The sequence below is a fragment of the Urocitellus parryii genome, chromosome 12 (genome assembly GCF_045843805.1).
Source record: "Urocitellus parryii isolate mUroPar1 chromosome 12, mUroPar1.hap1, whole genome shotgun sequence".
NCBI lineage: Eukaryota > Metazoa > Chordata > Mammalia > Rodentia > Sciuridae > Urocitellus > Urocitellus parryii.
In genome coordinates, this window is record NC_135542.1 from 29,766,154 (window position 1) to 29,789,896 (window position 23,743).

At 48.2% G+C, this 23,743-nt stretch overlaps 2 protein-coding genes across 2 annotated transcripts; one reads left to right on the top strand and one right to left on the bottom strand.

Annotated features, from left to right (window-relative positions):
• The first annotated feature begins 647 nt into the window (after positions 1 to 647).
• On the top strand, positions 648 to 7,187 carry Mat2a (methionine adenosyltransferase 2A). Its single transcript, XM_026414122.2, has 9 exons — positions 648 to 862; positions 2,287 to 2,364; positions 2,470 to 2,592; positions 3,380 to 3,492; positions 3,571 to 3,714; positions 4,082 to 4,300; positions 4,492 to 4,674; positions 4,821 to 4,954; positions 5,591 to 7,187. The coding sequence occupies exons 1-9, from the start codon at positions 772 to 774 to the stop codon at positions 5,691 to 5,693; spliced, it is 1,188 nt and encodes a 395-aa protein (XP_026269907.2). The 5' UTR covers positions 648 to 771; the 3' UTR covers positions 5,694 to 7,187.
• Positions 7,188 to 8,429: 1,242 nt separating this feature from the next.
• Positions 8,430 to 18,019, bottom strand: Ggcx (gamma-glutamyl carboxylase). Its single transcript, XM_026414121.2, has 15 exons — positions 17,922 to 18,019; positions 17,634 to 17,804; positions 16,463 to 16,621; positions 16,016 to 16,181; positions 13,978 to 14,056; positions 13,213 to 13,319; positions 12,340 to 12,503; positions 11,667 to 11,932; positions 11,358 to 11,489; positions 10,843 to 10,994; positions 10,288 to 10,457; positions 10,025 to 10,155; positions 9,612 to 9,759; positions 9,042 to 9,237; positions 8,430 to 8,775 (listed from the first exon to the last, which is right to left on the bottom strand). The coding sequence occupies exons 1-15, from the start codon at positions 17,962 to 17,964 to the stop codon at positions 8,583 to 8,585; spliced, it is 2,277 nt and encodes a 758-aa protein (XP_026269906.2). The 5' UTR covers positions 17,965 to 18,019; the 3' UTR covers positions 8,430 to 8,582.
• Positions 18,020 to 23,743: the final 5,724 nt, after the last annotated feature.

Below are 23,743 nucleotides of genomic sequence, written 5' to 3' on the forward strand. Positions count from 1 at the left end.
GTTTTCTTTCTCCTTCCCTGTAATTCCGTTCACTGACAAGACAGGGACCAACCAAGTGGGCACTGCAAAGCTAGAACTTCGTGGAGCGGCCGAGCGCGGTCGCGGGCGTGGACAGCTTCTGGGAAAACTCTGGTCTGCGTTCTCAGCCGCTCCGAGCACGCGACCGAAGTGCCCAGCACGGTCCGCTGTCCCCTCGCCCACCGGCGGCCGCCATCTTCCCTCAGGCCGTTAGTCACAGCCCTCGAGCCTCGGGCGGGCGCCCAGCTCGGTCCCGGCCGCTGGGGCGCGCGGCGCGGAGCCCCGCACTGCCAGCACAAAAGCCGCGCTTCCAGCCGCCGCCGCTGGGGGCGGTCGCGGACGCTGGCCTGCAACGGCCGGAAGGGCGGTGCCATGTCGCGGCGCGGGGGACGACTCTTGGAGCCCTGTCGCCGTTCGTCCCTCGTCGACAGGGAGCGAACGTCGAAGCAGTCCTCTCGCGTCTCTTTCCACCGGTCGTGACGGCCCCGGATGGCTGACGCCCGCCGGGGACCAACGCTCGCAGGATCCCCCCACCCCGCGATGGTTCTGCCCTGCGCGGCCGCACCTCCCCGCGCGCATGGGCGGGACCGGGGGCGTGGCCTGCGAGCTCTGCGGTATAAATATCGGACCGCGCTGCTCGCCGCCCTGCTCGCCCCGCCGCCGCTGACCGAGTGTTCTTCCTCGTCCGCGTGTTGCGCCTCCGCCGCCGGTCTGTCCGCTCCTCAGTGTCGCTCTTCTGCCGCCATCGCCGACATGAACGGTCAGCTCAACGGCTTCCACGAGGCGTTCATCGAGGAGGGCACGTTCCTCTTCACCTCGGAGTCTGTGGGGGAAGGCCACCCAGGTGAGGCAGGGGCGCGCCCCTCCCCCACCCGGCCGCGCGCCGGGCCCGCGGAAGATTCCAGAAGGGGGGTGGCGGACTCTTCGGGAGGGCGGCTCCGCGGGCCCGCGGCGGGAGCCCTCCGTAGGCGGCCCGCCCCGCGCGCGCCCGCGACGGGTGCGCGCTCCGCATTGCAGCTCGGCGGCGGCACGTGGCGAGGCCGGCGCGGGCGCGCGGGCAGCGCTGCAGGGGGACCTCTGCCAGGCCGGCGCCCTCGCCGCTTCCCGGCTTTGTGTGTGGCCGCCATAGTGAGCCGGGCCCGCGCTTCAGGAGGACATCGTGTTCGCGGGCTGGGCTGGGCGCGCCGCCCTTAAGCGCGACGCGCGGGGCCGCCTGGGCCTGGCCGGTGGCGCATTTTTCGGGCTGTCTGGAAAATTCGAGAGTGTTGGAGGTTACTCCCCCTTTCTAGAACGGGTGACGTAGGTGGGGGCCGAGGGACAGGCGCCGCCGAGCCTATGCCGGAGCTGCTCTGATGACACAGCCGGATGGCCGCCGGGTCACTCCTTTTGTTCGTGGCTGTTTCCTTTCGTGGCTTAATTCTTTCAGTGTCCCTTGAGACCAGGAGCCTGATGACACTGGCCAGATTGTCCTGCCACATCGTGTGCACGTGCCAGTGCGCAGCCACGAGTTCACCGGTGTGCTGTTGTGCTGCACCGATTAAAGGCCGTGGTGCCTGCGGTTTGTTCTCCCAGGGTCCCCGGGACCAGAGTCTGGCAGGTGACAGTGGAGGTGGACGAGAACGTTGGAATGGTTAGGCTTGGAACGGTATTTCAAAACCTCCAGCTTTTTAGAGGTGGCCCCGAAGTCCTTGGGAGGTGTCAAGTGCACACATCATAATGGATGGATGTGTATTGGATATCTCGAGGGTTCTGCTGGCTGACTGACTCAATGAGCTTGTGCGACTATATTAAGACCGCGGTGTCAAATTTTTTAAGTAACACGGACTCGTGTGTCCAGCATTTATTATTCAGGCAGACTGCTTCTGGTAAAGCAGTGCTTTACAAAAAGCAGCAGTTAAGAGCATACTTAATGCACTGAGTGATTCACTTCAAAGTTTTTATGATGTTTCAAAATAAAAAAGTAAAATCTCAGTGTGTGTTTGTTTTTTCTCTCCTAGCTGGGCACAGTGGTAAATGCATGCAGTCCCAGCAATCAGGAAGCCAAGGCAGCAGGAGGAGCACAAGTTGGAGGCATCAGCCTCCACAGTTTAGGCCTTAGCAACCTTTTGAAACTCTGTCTCAAAATAAATGGAAATGGGGTGGGGCACAGCTGAGTGTAGATGTGGTAAAGCAACTCTTAAATCCCCCCAACAAAGTTTTTTTTTCCAGTTCATAGAGAAAGGGGCATCCCATACTTAAATAGTAAAAGAAATTGATTTTTCCCCCCAGATAAGATTTGTGACCAAATCAGTGATGCTGTCCTTGATGCCCATCTTCAACAGGACCCTGATGCCAAAGTGGCTTGTGGTAGGTTCAGAACATGTGCTTTTGTTTACTGCCTGATTATAAAGGTAACATTGGGAGAACTAATTTATAAAAATGTTTTTTCTGTGTGAATCTCTCCTTTATTAGAAACTGTTGCTAAAACTGGGATGATTCTTCTTGCTGGGGAAATTACATCAAGAGCAGCCATTGACTACCAGAAAGTGGTTCGGGAAGCCATTAAGCACATTGGATATGATGATTCTTCCAAAGGTGTGTTTTCATTTTGCTTTTTTCCTAAGCTTATGTTTAGATATAATGGTTGAAACTGTCTTCTAGAATGTTCCTAATAATCCTTAACTCCGGTTATGTAGATATGTAGTATGACGTTTTGGTATTATAGCCTCACCTTGCTGTGGAGGACAATGTTCTAAGACTAGCAGATGCTGAAACTGACGAATATTTTTTCCCCCCCCCGTACATACTTGGCTACAGTTTTGCCTAACATAAATGAGGTACATTAGATTTGCAAAAATAAGATGGAAGTTAGTGTACCAAGTTATAAATGTGATCTGACAAAATGTCTATTGTACCATAGATCTTAGCAATCCTGGCCATCTTTTCCCCTTCAGAACTTGCACCTGTTTGCTTTGAGGCACACTATAAGTTTTCTTGGCATATTCAAAGTATTAGCATTATTCTTATGCTTTGGGGCTATTAAGTAAAGTTTATTTGAACATAAAGCCACTGTTCGTCCAAGACATTTCAATAGTTAAGTGATTTAGCAGGTGGGTAGCATGTATTTGGATGATGATTAGTGTCCTGGGAAGGGAAGAGTTCATCACACTCTCAGGGCAATTTTTTTTAGAAAATCACAAATTTCTGGAATTTTCCATTTACAATTTTAAGGTAACAGAGAGTGAGTGGAAGGTGAAACCATGGCTAAGGAGTTACTACTGTATCTGATTTCTTCAGCAGTAGCAGTATTTAGAATTCCAAGTAATTGTGAACAGAGCGGGTATTGTGGCCTTTTGTTCTTAAAAGACATTTTTGTTTATAGGGTTTGACTATAAGACTTGTAATGTGCTGGTGGCCTTGGAGCAGCAGTCACCAGATATTGCTCAAGGTGTTCATCTTGACCGAAATGAGGAAGACATTGGTGCAGGAGACCAGGTATTGTGAAAGGCTATTTATGTCTCTTCTAAAATTAAATTAAGCTTTAATGTTACATCACTGGCTCTTTTTTTTCAGGGCTTGATGTTTGGTTATGCCACCGATGAAACTGAGGAGTGTATGCCTTTAACCATTGTCTTAGCACACAAGCTAAATGCCAAACTGGCTGAACTACGCCGCAACGGCACTTTGCCTTGGTTACGCCCAGATTCAAAAACTCAAGTAAGTGATCTTAAAGCTATATTGCCTAAAATTACTTTGTAGAAAGATCCATGAATTTGATGACTGCCAAGAATAACGTATTTTTGCTCATTGTAATTTTCTTTTTTTGATACTGGGGATCGAATTCAGGGGCATTCTGCCGCTGAGCCACATCCCAGCCTTGTTTGTATTTTATTTAGAGACAGGGTCTCACTGAGTTTACTTAGTGCCTCACTATTGCTGAGGCTAGCTTTAAACTCAGTCCTTGGCCTCAGCCTCCTGAGCCATTGAGATTAGACATATACCACTATGCCCAGCACTGTATTGTAACTTGATAGAGAACAAGTACAAAACTGGTGGTGTTCTGATAACCTGTGTTGACTTCAAGGTGACTGTGCAGTATATGCAAGATCGAGGTGCTGTGCTTCCCATCAGAGTCCATACAATCGTTATATCTGTTCAGCATGATGAAGAAGTTTGTCTTGACGAGATGAGGGATGCCCTGAAAGAGAAGGTCATCAAAGCTGTTGTACCTCCAAAATATCTTGATGAGGATACCATCTACCATCTGCAGCCAAGTGGCAGATTTGTTATTGGTGGGCCTCAGGTAAATGTCAGCTCAGCATACTCTTTACTATTTTGAGTCTTTGGTTACTTGAAAAGTTTGGGTCACTATCACCTCTTTTAAGATTCTGGAATTTGCTTGTGAATCTTTAGTGGCATAGAATAGGCATTCTAATCTAGAACCACTTACTGGGAAGGATTAGGCATAAAGTGACTTAAATCCTATAATTTCAGGGTGATGCTGGTTTGACTGGCCGGAAAATAATTGTGGATACCTATGGCGGTTGGGGAGCTCATGGAGGAGGTGCCTTTTCAGGAAAGGATTATACTAAGGTGGACCGCTCAGCTGCTTATGCTGCCCGTTGGGTGGCAAAATCCCTTGTTAAAGGAGGTCTGTGCAGGAGGGTTCTTGTTCAGGTATATATTCTTTTTATGTAATTGGAGTGGTAAACAGCCATGTAAGCGGGAGGGGATATAACAGTAATAAGCTTCTTGCCCATTTTATACCAATGTATATAAGTATGTATTTGAATTACTGACTGTTAACATTTGAATCCTTTTAGGTCTCTTATGCTATTGGAGTTTCTCATCCATTGTCCATCTCCATTTTCCATTATGGTACCTCTCAGAAGACTGAGAGAGAGCTATTAGAGATTGTGAAGAAGAACTTTGATCTTCGCCCTGGGGTCATTGTCAGGTAAAGATGGTAAAGCCTATTGCTAGTGAAAAGTAGAGGGTGTGGGTATATGTGATGCATACTACTTAGATATGAGGAGGTAAAGGTAGACTCCTCAAATGGGGAAACATTTTAATTCCAGAACATGCTGATGTTTTAAAATTGCCTTCAGGGAGCATTTAATTGAGAAATACAAGTCACAGTGCTCTGTGGCTTATATTAATCACCCTAGAAAGTCTTTCACATTTAATATTGGGCTTTGTGCTCATCATACCTAAGGGTGTTTAAGAAATTAATACAGACAAGTGGGATGTTCAAGGTTCTACAAAGAAAAGAACCATAGTGGGCAGTGGGACCTTGGTAAGTATCCATGATCCTCAGATGAGCTTTTGACAATTGGAATTCCTCAGAATAATGACAAGTTTTCATATTTGTTGAGCCAGGGCCGGAAAAACAAGAACTGTAGTTACTAATAAGGACTGTACAAGGACTTTGGACACCAGGGAAGTAACAAACACTTTTGCCACAAACTTTTTTCCTAGCATACCCCAGAGAACTGAACTCATTTGCCAGAGCTCTTGAAAATGAGTCTTGCTGATTGTTTTGCTTTATTTTAATCCAATGCTACATATTAAGTTATGGACTTGTATATTCCAGGGATCTGGATCTGAAGAAGCCAATTTATCAGAGGACTGCAGCCTATGGCCACTTTGGTAGGGACAGCTTCCCATGGGAAGTGCCCAAAAAGCTTAAATACTAAAAGTGTTAGCCTTTTTTCCCCAGACTTGTTGGCGTAGGCTACAGAGAAGCCTTCAAGCTCTGAGGGAAAGGGCCCTTCTTGCTAAATTTTCTTGTCCTCTTTCAGCTCATCAGTTGCAGTCACTCTCTAGTCAATGACATGAATTTTAGCTTTTGTGGGGGACTGTAAGTTGGGCTTGCTATTCTGTCCCTAGAAGTTTTGTTCACCATTATAATGAATTTAGTGAGCATAGGTGATCCATGTAACTGCCTAGTAACAACACTTGTAGTGAATAATGCTTTGGAACTGAACCTTTGTGCCCTATCACCCAACCCTCCAAAGTCCTAAACACATTGACTTTCCTACCAAATGCTGAAAATATCCTTGTAATGTGCACGTAAAAGTACTTGTAGTTCCACTATAGCCTGTCTGGCAATGCCACAGCTCTCAGCATGAATTTGTAATGTCTTGAGCTCTATTATGAATGTGAAGCCTTCCCTTATCCTCCCTGTAACTTGATCCATTTCTAATTATGTAGTTCTTTGTCAGGGAGTGTTCCCTACCCAATCTATCTTGCATGTAACGCAAGTTCCAGTCGGAGCTCCAGCCTGACATAAAAAATCAAAAAGGCAGTTACCATTAAACCATCTCCCTGGTGCTTATGCTCTTAATTGCCACCTCTTTAATAGCACCAAATCAAAATTTTTCCACCTTCAGCTGTCTTTTGGAGGACGTACGTAATAAGGTTTTCATTTATTAAACCAATCCTATGCATGGTTTCAGCACTAGCCAAACCTCACCAACTCCTAGTCTAGAAAAACAGGCACTTGGCACCCTTGTGATGTCATACAGAGAAGTCACAGGGCAGTACCTGAGGGTCTGTAGGTTGCACACTTTGGTACCAGATAACTTTTTTTTTTCTTTATAAGAAAGATGAGTACTCCACACTGCACAATAATTCCTCCCAGGGTTTTAACTTTGTTTTATTTTCAAAACCAGGTCCAATGAGCTTTCTGAACAGCTGGTGTAGCTACAGAGAAACCAGCTTCCTTCAGAGAGCAGTGCTTTTGGCGGGGAGGAGGAAATCCCTTCATACTTGAACATTTTCTAATTGCTTATTTATTGTATTCTGAGGTATGGCGTAAGTACAGAGAAGCTATCACCTCAGATGGCAGCTTTTAAAAGATTTTTTTTTTCCTCAACACCATGATTCCTTTAACATGTTTCCAGCATTCCCAGGTAGGCCAAGGTGTCCTACAGAAAAACCTTGGGTTAGACCTACAGGGGGTCTGGCTGGTGTTAAGCGAAGGGAGGGCAGAGCTGGTGCGGCTGACCGTGGAGAGAGCAGACTTGGCTGGCGTGGTACAGAGAAGCCAGCTTGTTTACATGCTACTCCATGACTGCTTGCCCGAAGCAGAAAGTGCCTTCCAGGGTCTATTTTTGGAGGTTTATTACGTATGTCTGGTTCTCAATTCCAACAGTTTAATGAAGATCTAAATAAAATGCTAGGTTCTACCCTGTGTTACTGTTCTTTAATTGCTGTGGCTACAAATAACCTGAAAATTGTATACATACTTCTTGGGGCCCACTGGGAATCAACAGGTCTAGACTCCCATCTGGTTTGTCCAATATTGCCTTCTAGACTGAAATATGTCCTTGTTGTAGCCACTCCAGGACCTTGCAGTAGGCTTTCCAAAACCTAAAGTTGAGAACAAAATCCACAAGCTGGGATCAGAAGAAGGATCAATCTAAAGCTGATTGGCTGAAAGGCCAATTCTCGGAACAACTAGACCTCATTTTTCTTGGGACATGGATAATTATACTGAACACTTTATGCCATTCTTTGGGGGAAATAGGTCAGGGAGGTGGTGGTACACTGGCATGAAGGCAGCATCCTTGCCCATGTAGAGTACTTTTATTAGAAGTCTTCCAAAACATAAGGAAGATAGTTGAACTTTCTAAGGTTAAGGTATGAAGAATTAGAAACTGGTCCAAAAACACCCCCACCCAACCCCCTAACTCTTAACCATTCAAGTGTTCTAATAGCTTGCATGACATTTTCTGCCTATCCTATAGGTCCAACCCACACAATAAAATGTCTTTCCTAGTCTCAATTAAATTCCAGTGGAAAAAATTGATGGGACTTGATATTAAAAAGCAGGCACATGCAATCCCAGCCACACAGGAGAATCTCAACTTTAAGGTCAGCCTGGGTAACCTGTAAAAAGGTGGTACAGCTTGTGTAATTTGCTAAGCTCCAAATGTGATTCCGGATACTTGGGTGTGTGTGGGGGGAGGGGGACAAAAACTTCATTGGCTAATGGAAACCACTGTCTAGGCAACTGGAAAAAAAGAAACCAGAGTAAGGTAAAACCACTTTGTACATTAGCATTTCAGGCTGACTCGCAATGAATCTGGGAACTACCAATCTACCCCTTATGTTTTGGATGTCTCGGGCAAATTTAGTTTGGGGATAAGGGATACTACAGATTAAATAGGTACATGTGTGACGGCACTTAGGAACATTAACCATTACAGGGGTGTTTTTGGGGAGGGGGCAGATACTGGGGATTGAACTTGGGCATTTGATCACTGAGCCCCATCCCCAGATTTATTTAGAGACAGGGTCTACTGAGTCTCCTTTGCTCAGGCTGGCTTCCTGAGGCACTGGATTACCGGTGTATACACCAGCATACCCACCTGAGCTGGTCAGTTTTAACTCACCCCTTTATTCTCAAAGGACATTTGACAACCTCCTCATGGCTCCTCAATCTTGGATTGAAATATCTTTATTAATTCCAAGCTGTTATGTAATGTAAAACAAATCTAAAAATGTTCTCAAATGTCCATTGCATAGATGCTGTGTCTGTGACTGGCTGCTCCCATATCTGCATCAAACATCCGGTGCCCTCAGAACTCTGAGTGCATAGGATCAGGATTTGTCTCAGGAGGATTGGAATTTGAAGACTCCCTGTTTGAAGGACTTGATTCACCATCTGTTTCAAAAGGGCGCCAGTTTGCATAAGTCACCTCTTGGGCCAGCTGCTCCAGGGGAGGGCGGCCTAATAGCAGATTTCTAAGTGAAATTCGAGTCATCAAGAAGCTGAAAAACAGGAGAAAAGCCAGTCCAAACTTCTGTTCAAAAACAGTTCCAGCCAAAGCCCTTAGGGAACACCTAGCCCCTCTCCCCCAGCTATCTGAGAATCTCCCTGCAGTGACCCTTTATGTCCCAGTCCTTATATAGCCTGGCACATACCAGGATTGGGGCATTGGCCATCAGACACAGACTACTTCCTCTGTCTTTAAGAAGTCTAGTGTTACCCTCATGAAAGAGAAGTCACCAAGCTTGCAACTGTAGGTAGAACTCACCTGCGACGAAAGATGTATAGTTTTCTCAGCAAGAAGCGAAAGAGTCGCTCGTGGAAAGGGGTATTTCGCCGGCGTTGGATCTCCTGGAGCCTTTGCTGGCGTCTAAGAAAGGTCTGAACCAGAGGTGTTGGCTCAGGGCCCCCTTTCACTTCCCCTTCCAAAAGAGGCTGCAGCTCTGGAGGTAGAGGCCCCGTTTCTGCCCAGAAGACAACAAAAGAGGAATCACTGAGATAGATCATAGATCTTGTCCCTGAGAACTCTTCACCACGGAGAGTTTTTTTTTGGTACCAAGAATTGAACTCAGGGGCACTCAACCATTGGGCCACATCCCCATCCTATTTTGTATTTTATTTAGAGATGGGGTCTCACTGAGTTGCTTACCACCTCGCTTTTGCTGAGGCTGGCTTTGAACTTGAGATCCTCCTGCCTTATCTTCCCCAGCCATTGGGGTTACAGGCGTGTGCCACTGTGCCCAGCCCAAGTTCATTCTTTAATGGCTAGATCCTTACTCATGACCTTGATTTCTTGAAACCCGGGGGGTCATATCCACCTGACCCTTCATACACTCACCACTTCCGTTTTCCACCTTTTCCTTTAATTCTTGTAGATAAGCCAGGTCTTGCTCCAGTGCAAGCTCTGTAGTGTTGACATAAACGTACATGTAACAGGAAGGGCCAGGTGATGTCGTGTGCACCTTATGGTACTCACCAGCAGGCAGCTGAGGAGGAGAAAAAACCCGGCTTAGCCAGCCTGGTACACTGTCCACTGTCTCCTCATTCTTTTGGAGTCTAAAGTAACTGACCTCTGGGATCCTGGAGGAGGCTACTCAGAGCCAGAGACTGTGCCCGTGTGCACTCTGCCACTCTTACGCCCCAGCGGAACCCCCTACTGAATTCCTGCAGCACCACTGCTGTGAAGCGTTTTCTGGTCTAATAAACCCTACTCGCCTAAACTGTCTGCCACTGTTAATCCCAGCAAAATACCTGCATTTTTTCTCCCTCCCGAAGAGTCTGGTTCTTCTCTTCTGCCACCAACTCCACAGTCACCTCCCCCTGCAGCAGCTGGATGCTAGTGTTGCCCAGGTCTTCACTCACAAAATTCTCCAGATGCAGCCCTGCCAAGGTAACACACCACAGTAGAATGAACTCTACTGAATGAGCAGAGGTGCAGTTCATCCCTGCGGAGGGCCTTCCCACTGACAGAGGACCAGGGAAGGTAGCAAGGCCTCCCCCCGCAGCCTCCTTACCAGGGAAGTCTGCAATGAAGACCACCTCTGTGTGGTTGTCCAGGCTGCTCTTGATTTCCTGCAGCTTGGTTCTCCAAGGAGACAGGTCCATCAACAGTGGCTGCACCCAAGATGTGCGCTGGAAGGGGGACCAGTCGGCCTGCACGATGTCCACACGAGGGTCAAAAAGCCTTAGGAAAAAGAAAGAGCTTATTCCAAGGAGGCCATGACTGCCCACCCACTGCCACTTCTACTTCTGTTCCTTTCATCACTCCCAGGGAGAGGGGACAGGATTTCCAGATAGAAGAAACAGCTGATGTCAGCATGCTATTGCCAGCCCAGGGCAGAGGGAAGAGTCTGCAGCACTGGAAGGCGGGGCTGGGGCTACCTGTGGAAAAGGCACTGTAAGGGACCAGCAGCTCACTCCTCTCCAGGACGATGGTGCCCCCTGCTGGAAGCCACCACCAATGCCCACAACCAGACTGACCAGGATGTGCATATGGCAAGACAAGGCCGCCGTTCACCTCACTTCAAAGAGCTGTGTGCAATTTCCCCTTTCCTGCTCCCCTTGCCCACCTCTGCTGGAAGCGGTCATTGATGGAGACCCATATATCAAAGTAGATCTGGGGCTCAGTGACATTGTACTTGGGAAGCAGGCGGCTCAGGCAAGTGGCATACTGCTTCAGCATATCTGCGTGATCCTTCCATCGCCGGCTCTGTGTGAATACCTGACCCCAAACCCCACATTAGTCCCACCTCACATCTTCAGCCTCCCGACAGGCATGCACTGCCCACGGCATGAAGAGACCCAGCCTGCTGCCCCTTTCTGCCAGAAAAAGGTCAGCACTCGCCTCTGGGGATGAACTTTTCATTGCTGGGCTAATGGTACTTACCTTGCCTAAATCTAGTCATAGTATAAAGAAGTGGCCGGCATTCTACCTCTACCCACCTAAGAAAAGGTTCAATCTGACTCCTGAGAAAGAGCAGAGACCCAAATTTGTTTTACTTTTTGATGTGTGTAGAACCAAACCAGGCCCCAAAGATCAAGAGGACTCTGAAGAACAGACTGTCATTAGTGTCAGATGCCTCACCCCAGGGTTGAGGTAGCCCAGCTCGCCAGTAAGGCCATCACGGTAGGTGATCTTCACATGCTGGTGGGAGCGGGAGTGCACCATCATGTCCCAGGAGTAGCCATACAGCCCATTTGTCCAGTTGTTATAGCCCTAGGAAGGCAGGGCGGGGGGGGGGCGGGGGTCAGGTCAGATCAACTTGCCTCATGCCAGTTCCTTCCTCTATTGAGAGGCCTACAAAACCAGTTTATTCTTTCCCACTTTATGATTTATGTCACCTCTGCCAGTTTCCAAGCCCAGCCCCTGCTACACATACACTACGCCACTAACCTGGGTGAGGAAATGGGAATAGGGTAGAAAGAGCTGCTCCAGGAGGTAGAGCAGAGTGAAGGCAGCTCCCAGCTGGTGGCGCAGCCCTGGCTTCTGGGCTCCTTTGGCTCGGCTCCTCTTAGAGATGCAGGAAGCACTGGGCTGAGGGGCTGCCTTGAGAGGCAGCAGCTCCTGGAGCCTTTTGGGGCAGTGGGATATCAGCTTCCGAGGCCACTCAGGGGAGCAGAAGAGAGGACTGGTAGCCAGCATGACATAAGGGAACATACCTAGAAAAGCAGGGAGAAAGGATGCAGGATTGGTCTGAACCACACCCCTCCCTCAGGAAGCCTGTCCCAGATGCTCTACTTAAATCAAGCATTAAGCAGAACACCTGCCTAGCTTGTACAGGCCCGGAGTTAGACCCCTGCATCACACACCCCCATGCATACACACACAAAAAAAAGGAAAAGAGAGTTCTCAGCTACAGGATACTGGATGCTTACTCTTCCCAGAGACTCCTTACACAGCACACTGAGCCCAAAGCCCCAATGTTCATCCCATCCACTCCCAATTCACAGTGACTGCACTGGGCTCAGCTCAGCTCCTGGTCCCACCACTGTTTCCCAAAGGACGCCTCTTCCTAGTCTCTCCCTACAGCCTCTGGCTCCTGTTCATCCAAGCTACAGATACTGACCAATGCTGAAGAGCTGGGAATTCATGCAGTGGAAGTAGGACACAAAGAAGAGGCCAATGGATCTTGAGGCATCAAAGAAGAGCAGGAAACCAGCAGAGAGGTCCAGCAGCAGCCCACACCAGTGCACCACCAGGAGGCTGGTCAGCTCTTCAGACAACACCAATCTGCAGGCAGGCACAGGGACCCGCATCACAGAATACTCACACATGAGATGCCTCACGGCCCTGTCCTTGCTGACACACACTCACTGGTGAGGCAGACCACCGAAGGGCCCGAGCCACCCCAAGATGCTACAGCAGAGTTCTCCAACTCCTTCACAGGTTCGGGTGTCCCATTTTTTTCAGCATACGCTATGTAAAAGGCAAGGACAGATTTCCTAGCACAAGATAGGCCTGAGAAATGTGTACTGTGGGGACAGGAGGTTCCTCGTGGATGTCATGAATGAAAAAAAACTTCAGGAAGTGGAAGAGGGAAAAATAAAGTAAAACGAGAAGAAGGGAGAGGAGAGAAATCAGAGGCGAACCTGTTTGAGACAGTTGGTAATAATGGTTTGCTTGGAGCAGGAGCAGTGGCTGTCCATCTTGGTGAGAGCTGGGGCAAAGGCAGGCATACTGCACCTGGTTCTGGCCCTTTCCTGTCTATTTCTTTTCCCTTCTTGCCCACCTGTAGCACAAGTCTCCCAGGTGCAGCTGGGCCTTAATCTTTTAATATAATTGACTCTCCTCTGTCAAGCAGGGAGATGAGTGGACAAAAGAAGTCAAGAGGGGTGAACTTGGACACAGTGGGAATAGCACCCATTACTGCAGACCACAGAAGCCGAGTGCCTGCTCTGCTCCAGGCTCCAGCAAGGCCTCTACTCTGACTGCCACTCACTTGAAAGGATTGAAGAGCCAGTGCCGAGACAGGTGCTCCATGGAGTAGCCTTCCACCCAGTCTGCATCCAGTTTCTTCACACCAGCAATGAAGTACACAATGAAGATCTGCATACACAACATGCAACACTCTAAACAAAAAAGAACCTTGGTTTTCAGGGTTTTTTGCAGTTCTGGTGATTAAACCCAGAGCCTTGCACATGCTAGGCAAGTCCTCCACCACTGAGCTACGTTGCCAGGCCTAAGAATGTTGTTGACTATTTAGTCATGAACAAAGTAAGGCCTGTACTCCCAAGTATCTGGGAGGTTGAGGCAGGAAGATCCCAAGTTACAGCTGGCCTAGGCAACTTAGCAAGACCATCTCAAAATAAAATTAAAAAGGACTGGGGGTGTAACTTGGAGGTGGAGCATCCCTAGGTTCAATCCCCAGCACCAACAGAAATAAGTTCTGAACTCAGTCCAGGACACAAGGTAGAGCAGATCCACTCTTCCACTGTAAGACATTCACTCACCCAACAAGCAGCAGACCCCAAGGGAGAGGACAAGACCCGTCCTCTCAAGAGGGCTCCACAGCCCACACAAACAATACTCTTCCCTGGACAGGGTGAGAGAACTCCCAGAGTAAGGACTGGAGAAAATGGAAAGCCAGCCTGGCTTCCCGCAAAGGGAAAGAGTCAACCCAGGAAGGCAGAGTATACGCAAGCTGGCATGGGAAGACAGGCTGCCCACAGTGGCTATCAGGAGCATCTGTCCTGAAGTCCTGTACCTGGCCACGCAGCACTGTATAGTTCCAAAGGGGCACGTGGGCATTCCTCTTACGGGCATTCAGAAGGCCGTCCACAGACCTGTACCAAGGAGTCGACATGAGGGAGGCCTCCTGGTCCAGCCCTGTCTCTCCCTCTCCTTTCCATGCTGACAAACCCATCTACCGTAGGAATATCTCCATGGCCTTCCTGGTTCTCTGGGCTATTCTTGAGACCCTTTAGAAATGTATGAGAAAATTCTGAATTTTTGTTTTTTTTGGAATGCTGGAGTTGATCCCAGAGCCTCACACATGCTAGGCAAGCACTGTACCACTGAGCAACATCTCCAGCCTATTGTAAGAAGTATTACTATAGCCAGCAATGCACGCCTGTACTCCTAACATCACAGGAGGCTGGGGCAGAAGGATTGCAAGTTCTAGGCCAGCCTGGGCAACTTAGCAAGACCCAATCTAGGATGTAGCACACTGGTAGAGCACTTGCTTAGCACATGAGATCTTGGTTCAGTCCTCAGTATTGCTAAACAAAAAAAGAAATATTATTATAGATTTTTTATTTATAATAAAGGTACATCCCAGTAACTTACCATAACTTGAAAATATTATTAAGTTGAAAATGGATTTTACACACACACAAACTTACTGAACAGTCTAGAGTAGCCTAGCTTGCCATAAATGTGCTCCAAACATTTCCATTAACATACAGTCAGGCGAAACCATCTAGCCCAAAGCATACTTCATAATCAAGTATTTTATCTCATGTCATGTAGTTCATTAATAGTGTACCAAAAGTAAAAAACAGGGCCGAGGACAGAGCTCTGTGGTACGGAGCTTGCTCAGCGTGCATGAGGCCCTGTGTTCCAGCCCCAGTGTGGAGGGAAAAAAAAAGTGAAAACCAGAATGGCTTTATGGGGATGCTTTTATATTGCCAGAAATTAAAATACAAATACATAAAAAAATAAAAAGTTTATTGCTTACTACCAGCTCATAATTGAGTCTGTACTAATGGATCAAATTGGGGAAAAAGGCTAGGCTAGAAAATGACTGAAAAGGGAAGAATCTGAGGAGTGTTTGAAAAGTTATGAGGAAAAATTTTAAATGTGCCTGCCATGCAGAAAGCCCCCAGTAAATGATAGCAATTTTTTCAAAACGTATAAAAGTCATAAAAATGGCATTTCTCAGGGATATTCTGCCAAAACTGTGTCTTCATTCTCTGTGATCAGAGATAGACATTCTGAATGAGTTTAAAGTTTTACAAAAGGATCCTGGAGATGCAGCTCAGTGGTAGATCAAGTGCTTAGCATGTACAAGACCCTGGGTTCAATCCCAGGACTGGAAAAAGTTTTTTTTTACAAAAGAAGAATTTGCATATGTCCATCAATGGATGTAACTTCATGGCTGTTCATGAGTTCAGTGTTTGCGATTTTGTTCATATACCCATCTTACTGACATTTCATGTTTGCTTTTCACTTAGCAAAGGGAAGACTCTGTAAGGCATCCACCCTGCCACCCTGACTCCAAATCCTTTCCCCCACCTCCCCAAGAGATGGTCACCTAAGCCAGAGATGGGAAGGGCTACTTCCTCCCAGGATAGCAGCCCTAGTGGACCCTCTCCTCCTGACATGATCTCCGCCTCACAGCAACGTCTATTTTTGGTTCTAACTCTCCCCTCTGGGCTCACACAGAGAAAGTCTGCTCTCTGTTTCACATGAGCACCCTTGAAGTATCTGAAAACAGCTAGGTCTGGTTTTGGTCTTCTCTTCTTCTAAGAGGGTTACAGGAAGTAGAAAGGTCAAGGCACCTGGGGAGATATGGAAAAAGTGAGGATGGAATGGAGGCATTTGGCCTTTTGTCAACCCCACTGCCCCAAATGGCTGGCTGTTGCCCCTCCCAAATTCACCCCAAAGTGTAACCTTGCAACCATGCTTTGCAAAACATGGTTAAAAAATATGCCTGTTGGGGCAATTTCTAGGACTTGGATGAGTCCTCATCTCTGGTAAGCATCCTGATCCACTGACCCTGCCCCTATATTCCCAACTCATACCAGTAGTGGTGAGCATCCATGAACGTCAGCTGGAAGGCCACCAAACCATACAGGTAAGAATGGTTGTTCCACGACGTCTTGTCCAAGAGAAACACATACCAGTATGGCAATAAGAACAGCACACAACTCAGCCGGTAGCACAGCCCGAGCATCATGCCCAGCGCCCCTGGGATGCACAGGGAGCAGAGGTAAGGCCCCAGGGTCACCACAGGCCCAGCCATGACTGGGATTAAACAAAGTCATCAGACATCTTGTGATCAGGCAAAACTAAATGAAAATTACACACTATTTCAATATTTTGAAAAGAGAAGGTATGGGTTCACAGCTGAGATGACCTACAGATGTGCAGCATGAAAACTAATCATGCAGAAGTGAAACAGGCACCCAAGACTTGGACATTCACCAGCAGGTCAGTCAATACTCCCATCTCTCCCAAGTTCCCCTCACCCAGAAACATGATGGTATAGACAAGATACATCCAGTCAAGTGGCAGCGGGCGCAAGGTATCCAGCAAGGGGAAGCGGCAAACGTCCAGTCCATCCAGGTATTTGCGATCCAGTGAGCTGAGCCCCCGTTCCTGGGGAATGTCCAGCACCATCAAGAACGCTGTAGAGGCAGCAGGAGAGGGGACTGTGAAGCTTCAGCTAGGGTAGCAGTGGAATACAGGAGGACAGCTAAGTGTACCCAGCCCCAGGGCCAGCTTCTCTTACCTTGGTTCTCCCATTCACTCAACAACGATCACTGAGCCCTGTCTGTGTTGGGTGACATGCCAGCTGTGTGATCTCAGATAGCCCCGCAGCTCAGAAAGTCAATGCCCCATTTGTGAAAGAGGGCTCATAATACTTCATAGTGTTAGAGATGATTGAATGAGAGAAATGTACAGAATGCTATCAAAACCAATAGGTTCTGACAGTTATAAGGATCTATCCTACAGAGCTACAGAAAGTGCTCTGGGGGTCCTTTGCAGGGGTACTTAGCAAACAAACAGGTAAACAGAAAAGACTGATCAGATTAGGAAGTCATTTGGATTAAGGCAGAGTTTCTAACCCTTAAGGCCAGTCCTATTTTGGTCTGGGTATCTGTTGGGATGGCTGCCCTATGCATTACAGAACATCCAGGAGCAGCCCTGGTGCCTGCAGAGATACATGCTACCTATTGCTCTGGCTCCAGGTTATGACACATCTCAGACATTGCCAAATCTTCCTGGGGAGCAAAACTTTCCCCAGTTGAAAACTACGAGACTTGGGAACCTTGGCACCTGTGTAGCCTATTCCAAGGACATGTGCTGTCACTCATTCCAAGTCCTGGGTCAGACAAAATGTTAGTTTCTTGTTGTCACTCTTGCTTTCTGTTACTCTAAAGTTAGTTTTTGGGCAACTTAATGCCACAAACAGAATGGGTCCCTGCTCCTCTGCCTCTATTTCATCTAGCCGCAGATGAAAGCTCCTCTGGCCACCAATCCTACCTAGAAGGGGCAAAGCCAGCCAGGTTCGACCCTAACTTCACGGAGACCTCCCACTCGCCACCGTCCTCAGCTCTCGGAAAGCGAGCTAGGTGTGCGAGCAACCCAGGGAGGCAACACTGTCCTTCCCGCTTCGCACCCGCAGCGTGGCCTCACCAAAGAGAACCCGGAAGACCGCCAGGCTGGCCGGATCCGTTGGTCGATTGAGCAGGGTCACCAGCCTCTGCCAGCTGGACAGGTCCGTCCACTCGAAGCCCAGGAGCGCCGCCATGCGGCCGGCCTGCGCGGGCGCCGTGGCCTGCGAGGGCCGGTCCTTCTGCACTTGGTCTGTAGCCGTAAGAGCAGGAGTGAACGAGGGGCGCCGGCCTCTCCCTGCCACCCCGGGCCAGCGCCCGGCTCCCGCGGGCCCTCCCGCCCTGCCTGCACCGGGGACCCCAAGCCTACCAGAGCCGGCAGGCGCCCGCGCGGACCGGGCGCGCACTGCCATGACCAGCCCGCCTGGAGCCGTCCGACACGTCGGCACCGCGCGGCGGCCGGAAAGCGTCGCACTGTCGTGAGGAGTCCGCGCCTGCGCTGCCGGGCGGCCGTTCCTCAGAGCGGGCTTGGGGGCGGGGAGACGGCCCGGCGGGCGTGGGGGCGGGGCCAAGGGGTTCGGGGGCGTGGGGCGGGGCCAAGGATCCGAAGGCCCCGCCCGCTCCCGGGGCCCTTCCCACCGGCCGGCGGCCCCAACTGCGCGGCACAGCGCTCCGGGGGCGGGCGGCGGCGCAAAGGGCGGCGGCCCCCACCGCTGACCCCTGCCCGAGGGCGGGACGGCGGGCGCTGCGGGCTTGAGCGCTGCGGCCCCTGAGCGAGGCGGGCTCCCCGCCTCGGGCTACCGCGGCCCCTTTGCACCGTCAGAAGTCGCGGCCCCAGAGGCTGTTGACCTGATGGTGCGCAGCGATACTGCGGGCTGGAATTTCGTCTGTCAAGTTGCGGGTGCTGGGACAGGGAGTGCTCCGCCAATGAGCTACCCACAGCCCTGGGCGTTTTTAAATAGAGAACTTTGTTAAGCCAGTGATTTTTTTTTTTGAGACTTTTTTACTTATAGGTGAACACAATATCTTTTTTTTTTTTTTAATATTTATTCTTTAGTTATCGGCGGATACAACATCTTTGTATGTGGTGCTGAGGATCGAACTCCGGCCGCACGCATGCCAGGCGAGCGCGCTACCGCTTGAGCCACATCCCCAGCCCAAATATTTAATTCTTTTACTTGTACACAATACCTTTGTTTTATTTATTTCTTTTTATGTGGTGCTGAGGATCGAACCCAGGGCCTCGAAAGTACTAGGCAAGTGCTCTACCGCTGAGCCACAACCCCAGCCCACAATATCTTTATTTTATTTTTATTTGGTGCTGAGGATGGAACCCAGTGCCTCACGCATACTCGGCGAGCCCCTAAACGAGTGATTTTCAAAACATCAATTTATTAAAATACAATGAGATTATTAAGGGTTTACGCAAATTTTCTTGAAAAATAAGTATATCTTCCATAAAAATTTAGATTGCTTTCGTTTTGCATTCGGATCTCTTTAATGTTTGGTTTCGTTGAAGACAAACTACATTCTCGTATCTGCTGCTTTTTATCTCTTGTGAAATAACTGAAGGTTATGAAGGAAACCTGGCCTTGCCGGCATTTAATTGAAAAGGGAAGATCATTTTAATAGCCTTTTAAAGTAATTGTGAATATTCTTTGATATCTCACCTAAATGTACAAGCACTATTTTTTGTTTGTTTGTTTGTTTGAGTGCTGGGGATGACACCCAGCCTCCTGCATGCCAGGCAAGCCATCTACACAGACCTATATCACAGCCCCTTGGGTTTTGTGTTGGGTTTTGTTCTGATGCTGCGGATGAGCTCAGGGCTTCAGCATGCTAAGCCTGAGCCTTACCATAGAACTCCAGCTGCATCACACAGATGGTAATCTTTTAAAGATCACTTGGAATGTGGAATCTGAAGCCATGTCTATAAACTTTAGGCTCCATTACATTAACATCTTTAGATGGACATTTTACTCACAGGTAATATTTGTAACAGCATATGTATTGTCATTTGCAAAACATTGATTCACTGGATTATACAAATTGTCCAAATGTTGACACATTTGGTTGATACCAAAATTAATATGAGCAGCCAGTTGTGGTGGCTCCTGCTTGTAATCCCAGTTTACTCTAGAGGCTGACCAGGAGGGAATCACAAGTTTGAGGCCAGCCTCAGCAACATAAGAGTCTGTCACAAAATTTAAAAAAAAAAAAAAAAAAAAGGCAGGAGAGGCAAGGCTGGGGATATAGCTCAGAGCTGCTTCACTAGCTTGCTCAATTGCCTGGGTTCCTCCCCAGTACTGCAAAAAAGAAATAAAGAAAAAGCAGTATCAGTGGGAACACAATGCCTATCACTGCTGCTACCAGTCTTCATTCCTTCCAAATTACCCACCATTACCCACTGTTACTTTTGCATCAGTACAAATGTCAATTTAATTAAAAAGGCAAATATGTCAGTATTATAGTGGCTTTGTCTTTGGAGATCACAGGGGTCCTGGGCCACACTAAGCACCATTGACCACTGTCTTAAAAAATGGCAGGGGTAGACATAAAAGTAGGAGTTGCTAGGGCCAGATGTGTTTGGCAGCTGGAATCCTGCTGTTGATAGAGCCGACTACCAGTTCATCAGGACAGGCAAGGCAGACCAAGTCACTTCAGAAACCATACACCTTAAGAAAATGGTGGCTCACAAGCTCTCTCTCTCTCTCTCTCTCTCTCTCTCTCTCTCTCCCCCTCCCTCCCTCCCTCTTCCTCTCTCTCTCTTTCTTGACAGTGCTGGGATTGCACCCAGAACCTTGCATATGCCAGGCAAGTGCTCTACCACTGAGATTACTCTCTTTGTTTCTTTTCTTTCTTTCTTTTTTTGGACCTAAGGGACCTTAACCACTGAGCAACATCCCCAGCCCTTTTTTATGTTGTATTTAGAGTCCAGTTCTCACTGGTTGCTTAGGGCCTCAATAAATTGCTGAGGCTGACCTTGAATTCATGATTCTCCTGCCTCAGCTTTCCAAGCCTCTGGGATTACAAGTGTGTGCCACTGCACCCAGCCTCTTTTTCTTTTATTTTTATTTATTTATTTGGTACTGGGGATTTAATCCAGGGGTACCTTACCACTGATCCACACCCCCAAACCCTCTTTATTTTGAGACAGGATCTTGCTGAGTTACCCAGGACCTCACTAAATTGCTGAGGTTGGCTTTGAATTTGTGATCCTTCCGCCTCAGCCTCCTGAGTATCTGGGATTACAGGCATGCAGCAACATGCCCAGCCTTTCTTTTATTTTGAGATAGGATCTCCCTTAATTGCCCAGGCTTGCCTTGAACTTGAGATCCTCCTTCCTCAGCCTCCCCAGTAGCTAGGATTATATCTGAGGTCATGGGTTCCACCACCAGCATCACAAAAAAATTCCATTAAGTTTAGTGCTTTGATCTGTTATGTGCTAAGGACTGGACAAGTTACACAGGGCGAAAAATGACTAAGTTGTGGCCTCTATCCTTAAACTAGGAGTTTAAAGGCAAAGGAACAGGACAATGATAAGAAAATATAGAGGGGACAGTGACTGGCTGAGTAGTTGGGTCCTGGACAAGTGTGGGATCCAACACCAAACACGGTGCTACAGAAACAGTTGGTGCTAACTGAGTGTAGGAAGTCATAGATAAGCGAGGTGAGGGCAGCACAGAGGAAGGAAGGGATGAGGACTGGGGAAATCAGGAACGCTTGTTCTGAAGTAGCAGTGCTGGCACTGGCTTTGAAGATAGGTAAAATTTTGAGAGGGAAGTCAAGTTCTTCATAGTCCTGGATGAACTAAGCGCTGTGGGTACCAGAAGTGCAAGGCTGTTTAGCCCCTCTCCCCTCATGTGCACTCTTTACTTAGGGGGTGCCTGGACTCCTGCTCATCCCCCAGATCCACTGTACAAAGCCTTGTTGCATTAGTGTTCATTTATCCATCAAGTGGTCCCAAGTTAGGAAAGAAATTTCTTGGTGATTTTTCTAATAAAAATTATCCGTCTTCAACAATTTTTTTCTCTGTGGCAAAAACTTGCATCAGTATCCAAACCGTTGAGTAAGTTGTCAACCATGTGTATGGCTTATGTCATGGGCCACAAGGTGAGGGCTCATCCCCTGCCTGCTGTGAGGGGAAGCCCTTAAGGCTGACTCTACTTCTCTGAGACAGAGTCTTGCTCTGTTTCCCAGGCTGGCTGCAGCCGTCTTCCCACCTCAGCCTCCCAAGTACCTGGGACAGCATGCCCAAGGCCGACTGTATGAAGTGGGAGATGGCAGGGAGACTGCGCACCTGCTAAGGCTGAACCACAGAATGTCCCAGTAGACTTGGATGACACCTCAGGGGTACACTGCCAACCTGGGCCACAGGGAAGAAGACTGGGGTGGATGCCAAAAGCCACACACCCCCAAATTTGGGTCATTGCCTTTTCAGGCTATAATATTCCCTCCCATTTCTCATTCCATTTTCTCTGTTAGCCTCCTTTTTCATTTGTAAAGTACTTCAGCAGAAGTATGGATTATGTAGTGTACACATCTACATGACCTTTTTTTTCCCCCCCTTTCTGTTTTTGAAGTTCTGGAGATGGAACCCAGGGCCTTTGAAAGTTGTTTTTTTTTTTTTTTTTTTTTTTTTTTTTTGGTACTGGGAATTGAGCCCAGGGGCACTTAAGCTCTGAGCCACATCCCCAGCCCTTCTTATAGTTTGTTTTGAGACAGGGCCTCACTGGGTTGCTGAGACTTTGAATTTACAGTCCTGCCTCGGGCTCCTGAGTCCCTGGAATCACAGATATGGCCACCATTCCTGGCAAGAATGACTCTTAAGGCATCTTTCATTCTCATTCCTGTTTGGATACGAGGAAAGAGAAGCTCCCAGCGGGAAGTGAAGTGCCCAGGACGACACAGCAGCCTAGATCCAAAGGTACCCCACTTTCTGGCCACCAAGGCATTGTTTCTGTGGCCACAACCGACCACCTAGCATTTTTTCCTTACAAAGCAGATGAAACCATTCTTTCTGGAGTAGAGCTCTCCTGGCCTCTAAGGGAGTCCATGGCCATTTCTGGTCCTCACAGAGGCTGGGTCAGTGCCTTATTGAATGTGTCACCTTAGGGGTCATATCAAGGCGGCCTCCTGATAAGGGTAGCTCTGTAGTGTCTGCACAGGTGAGAACAGACCTGCAAGGTCCTACTCTGTGAAGACAATAGGCTGCAGGCCCAATTGGGACACTCTGGATGGTTCCTGCTGCAGGTGGATGGGTCCAGAACAAGGGTCAGCTCCCTCAAGGACATCCTGTCTGTCCGAGGCTGGCTATGGCACCCACGCTCTGGGGACTCCTTGGCTCTTGATTTGAACTCCCACCCTGGAGGCTCATCCTCCATTTCTTTCTGTTCCCCTGATCTACGCTTTTCTGGTCCTTTATTTCTTGGCACCTTTCATGTCCCCAGACTGCCATCTTACACTCAGCAGTTGGAATTGTTTCTCGTTTTTCTTTTTGTGTGCTGGGGGTTGACCTCGGGCATGCTAGACACACAGTCTGTCACTGTGGCCCTAGCCCCTTGGAACTCTGTGTATGAGGGTGAGGGCAGATACTGAGGATGATCCCAGGAGTGCTGTGCCTCCGAGTTACATCCCCAACCTTTTATCTCTTTTTAATATTTATTTTTTAGATGTAGATGGACACAACACAATGCCTTTATTTTTATGTGGTGCGAGGATGGAACCCAGGTCCTGCCCGTGCTAGGCCAGCGCTCTATCACTGAGCCACAATCCCAGCCCCTCCCAACCTTTTCTATTCTGTTTTGAGATAGGGTCTTGCTAAGTTACCCAGGCTGGCCTCAAACTGGTAATCCTCCTGCTTCAGCCTCCCAAGTCTCTGGAATTATGGAATTCTTAATAATAACCACAATAGCCAACATCTACTATACTGCTTTTTTTTTTTTTTTTTTTTTTAAGCATCAGGCACAGATGATGAGGTATCTGAGGCTTAGAGTTATTATACAAGTTTGTCTATGGCCAAGTAAATACTAATCATAGATCAGCATGTCCAATAGAAATATGATTAGAACTACAATATAATGTATAACTTTAAATATTCTATTAGAGAACATAGCTTGCCTAGTATTTGAGAGACCCTGGGTTCAATCCCCATCCAGTATGGTAAAAATAAATAAATAAAAAATAAATTTT

Bases quoted from the DNA above. Each gene is read 5' to 3' on its own strand.
- Mat2a (XM_026414122.2), top strand. From the start codon at position 772: ATGAACGGTCAGCTCAACGGCTTCCACGAGGCGTTCATCGAGGAGGGC. The intron at 2,593-3,379 runs GTGTGTTTTCAT...TTTTGTTTATAG, and splicing joins ATATGATGATTCTTCCAAAG to GGTTTGACTATAAGACTTGT. The intron at 4,675-4,820 runs GTATATATTCTT...GAATCCTTTTAG, and splicing joins GCAGGAGGGTTCTTGTTCAG to GTCTCTTATGCTATTGGAGT.
- Ggcx (XM_026414121.2), bottom strand. From the start codon at position 17,964: ATGGCAGTGCGCGCCCGGTCCGCGCGGGCGCCTGCCGGCTCTG. The intron at 16,622-17,633 runs GTGAGGCCACGC...CTGCCTCTACAG, and splicing joins GGTCTTCCGGGTTCTCTTTG to CGTTCTTGATGGTGCTGGAC. The intron at 10,995-11,357 runs GTGAGGCATCTG...GTTTGGGGTCAG, and splicing joins TGGGCTACCTCAACCCTGGG to GTATTCACACAGAGCCGGCG.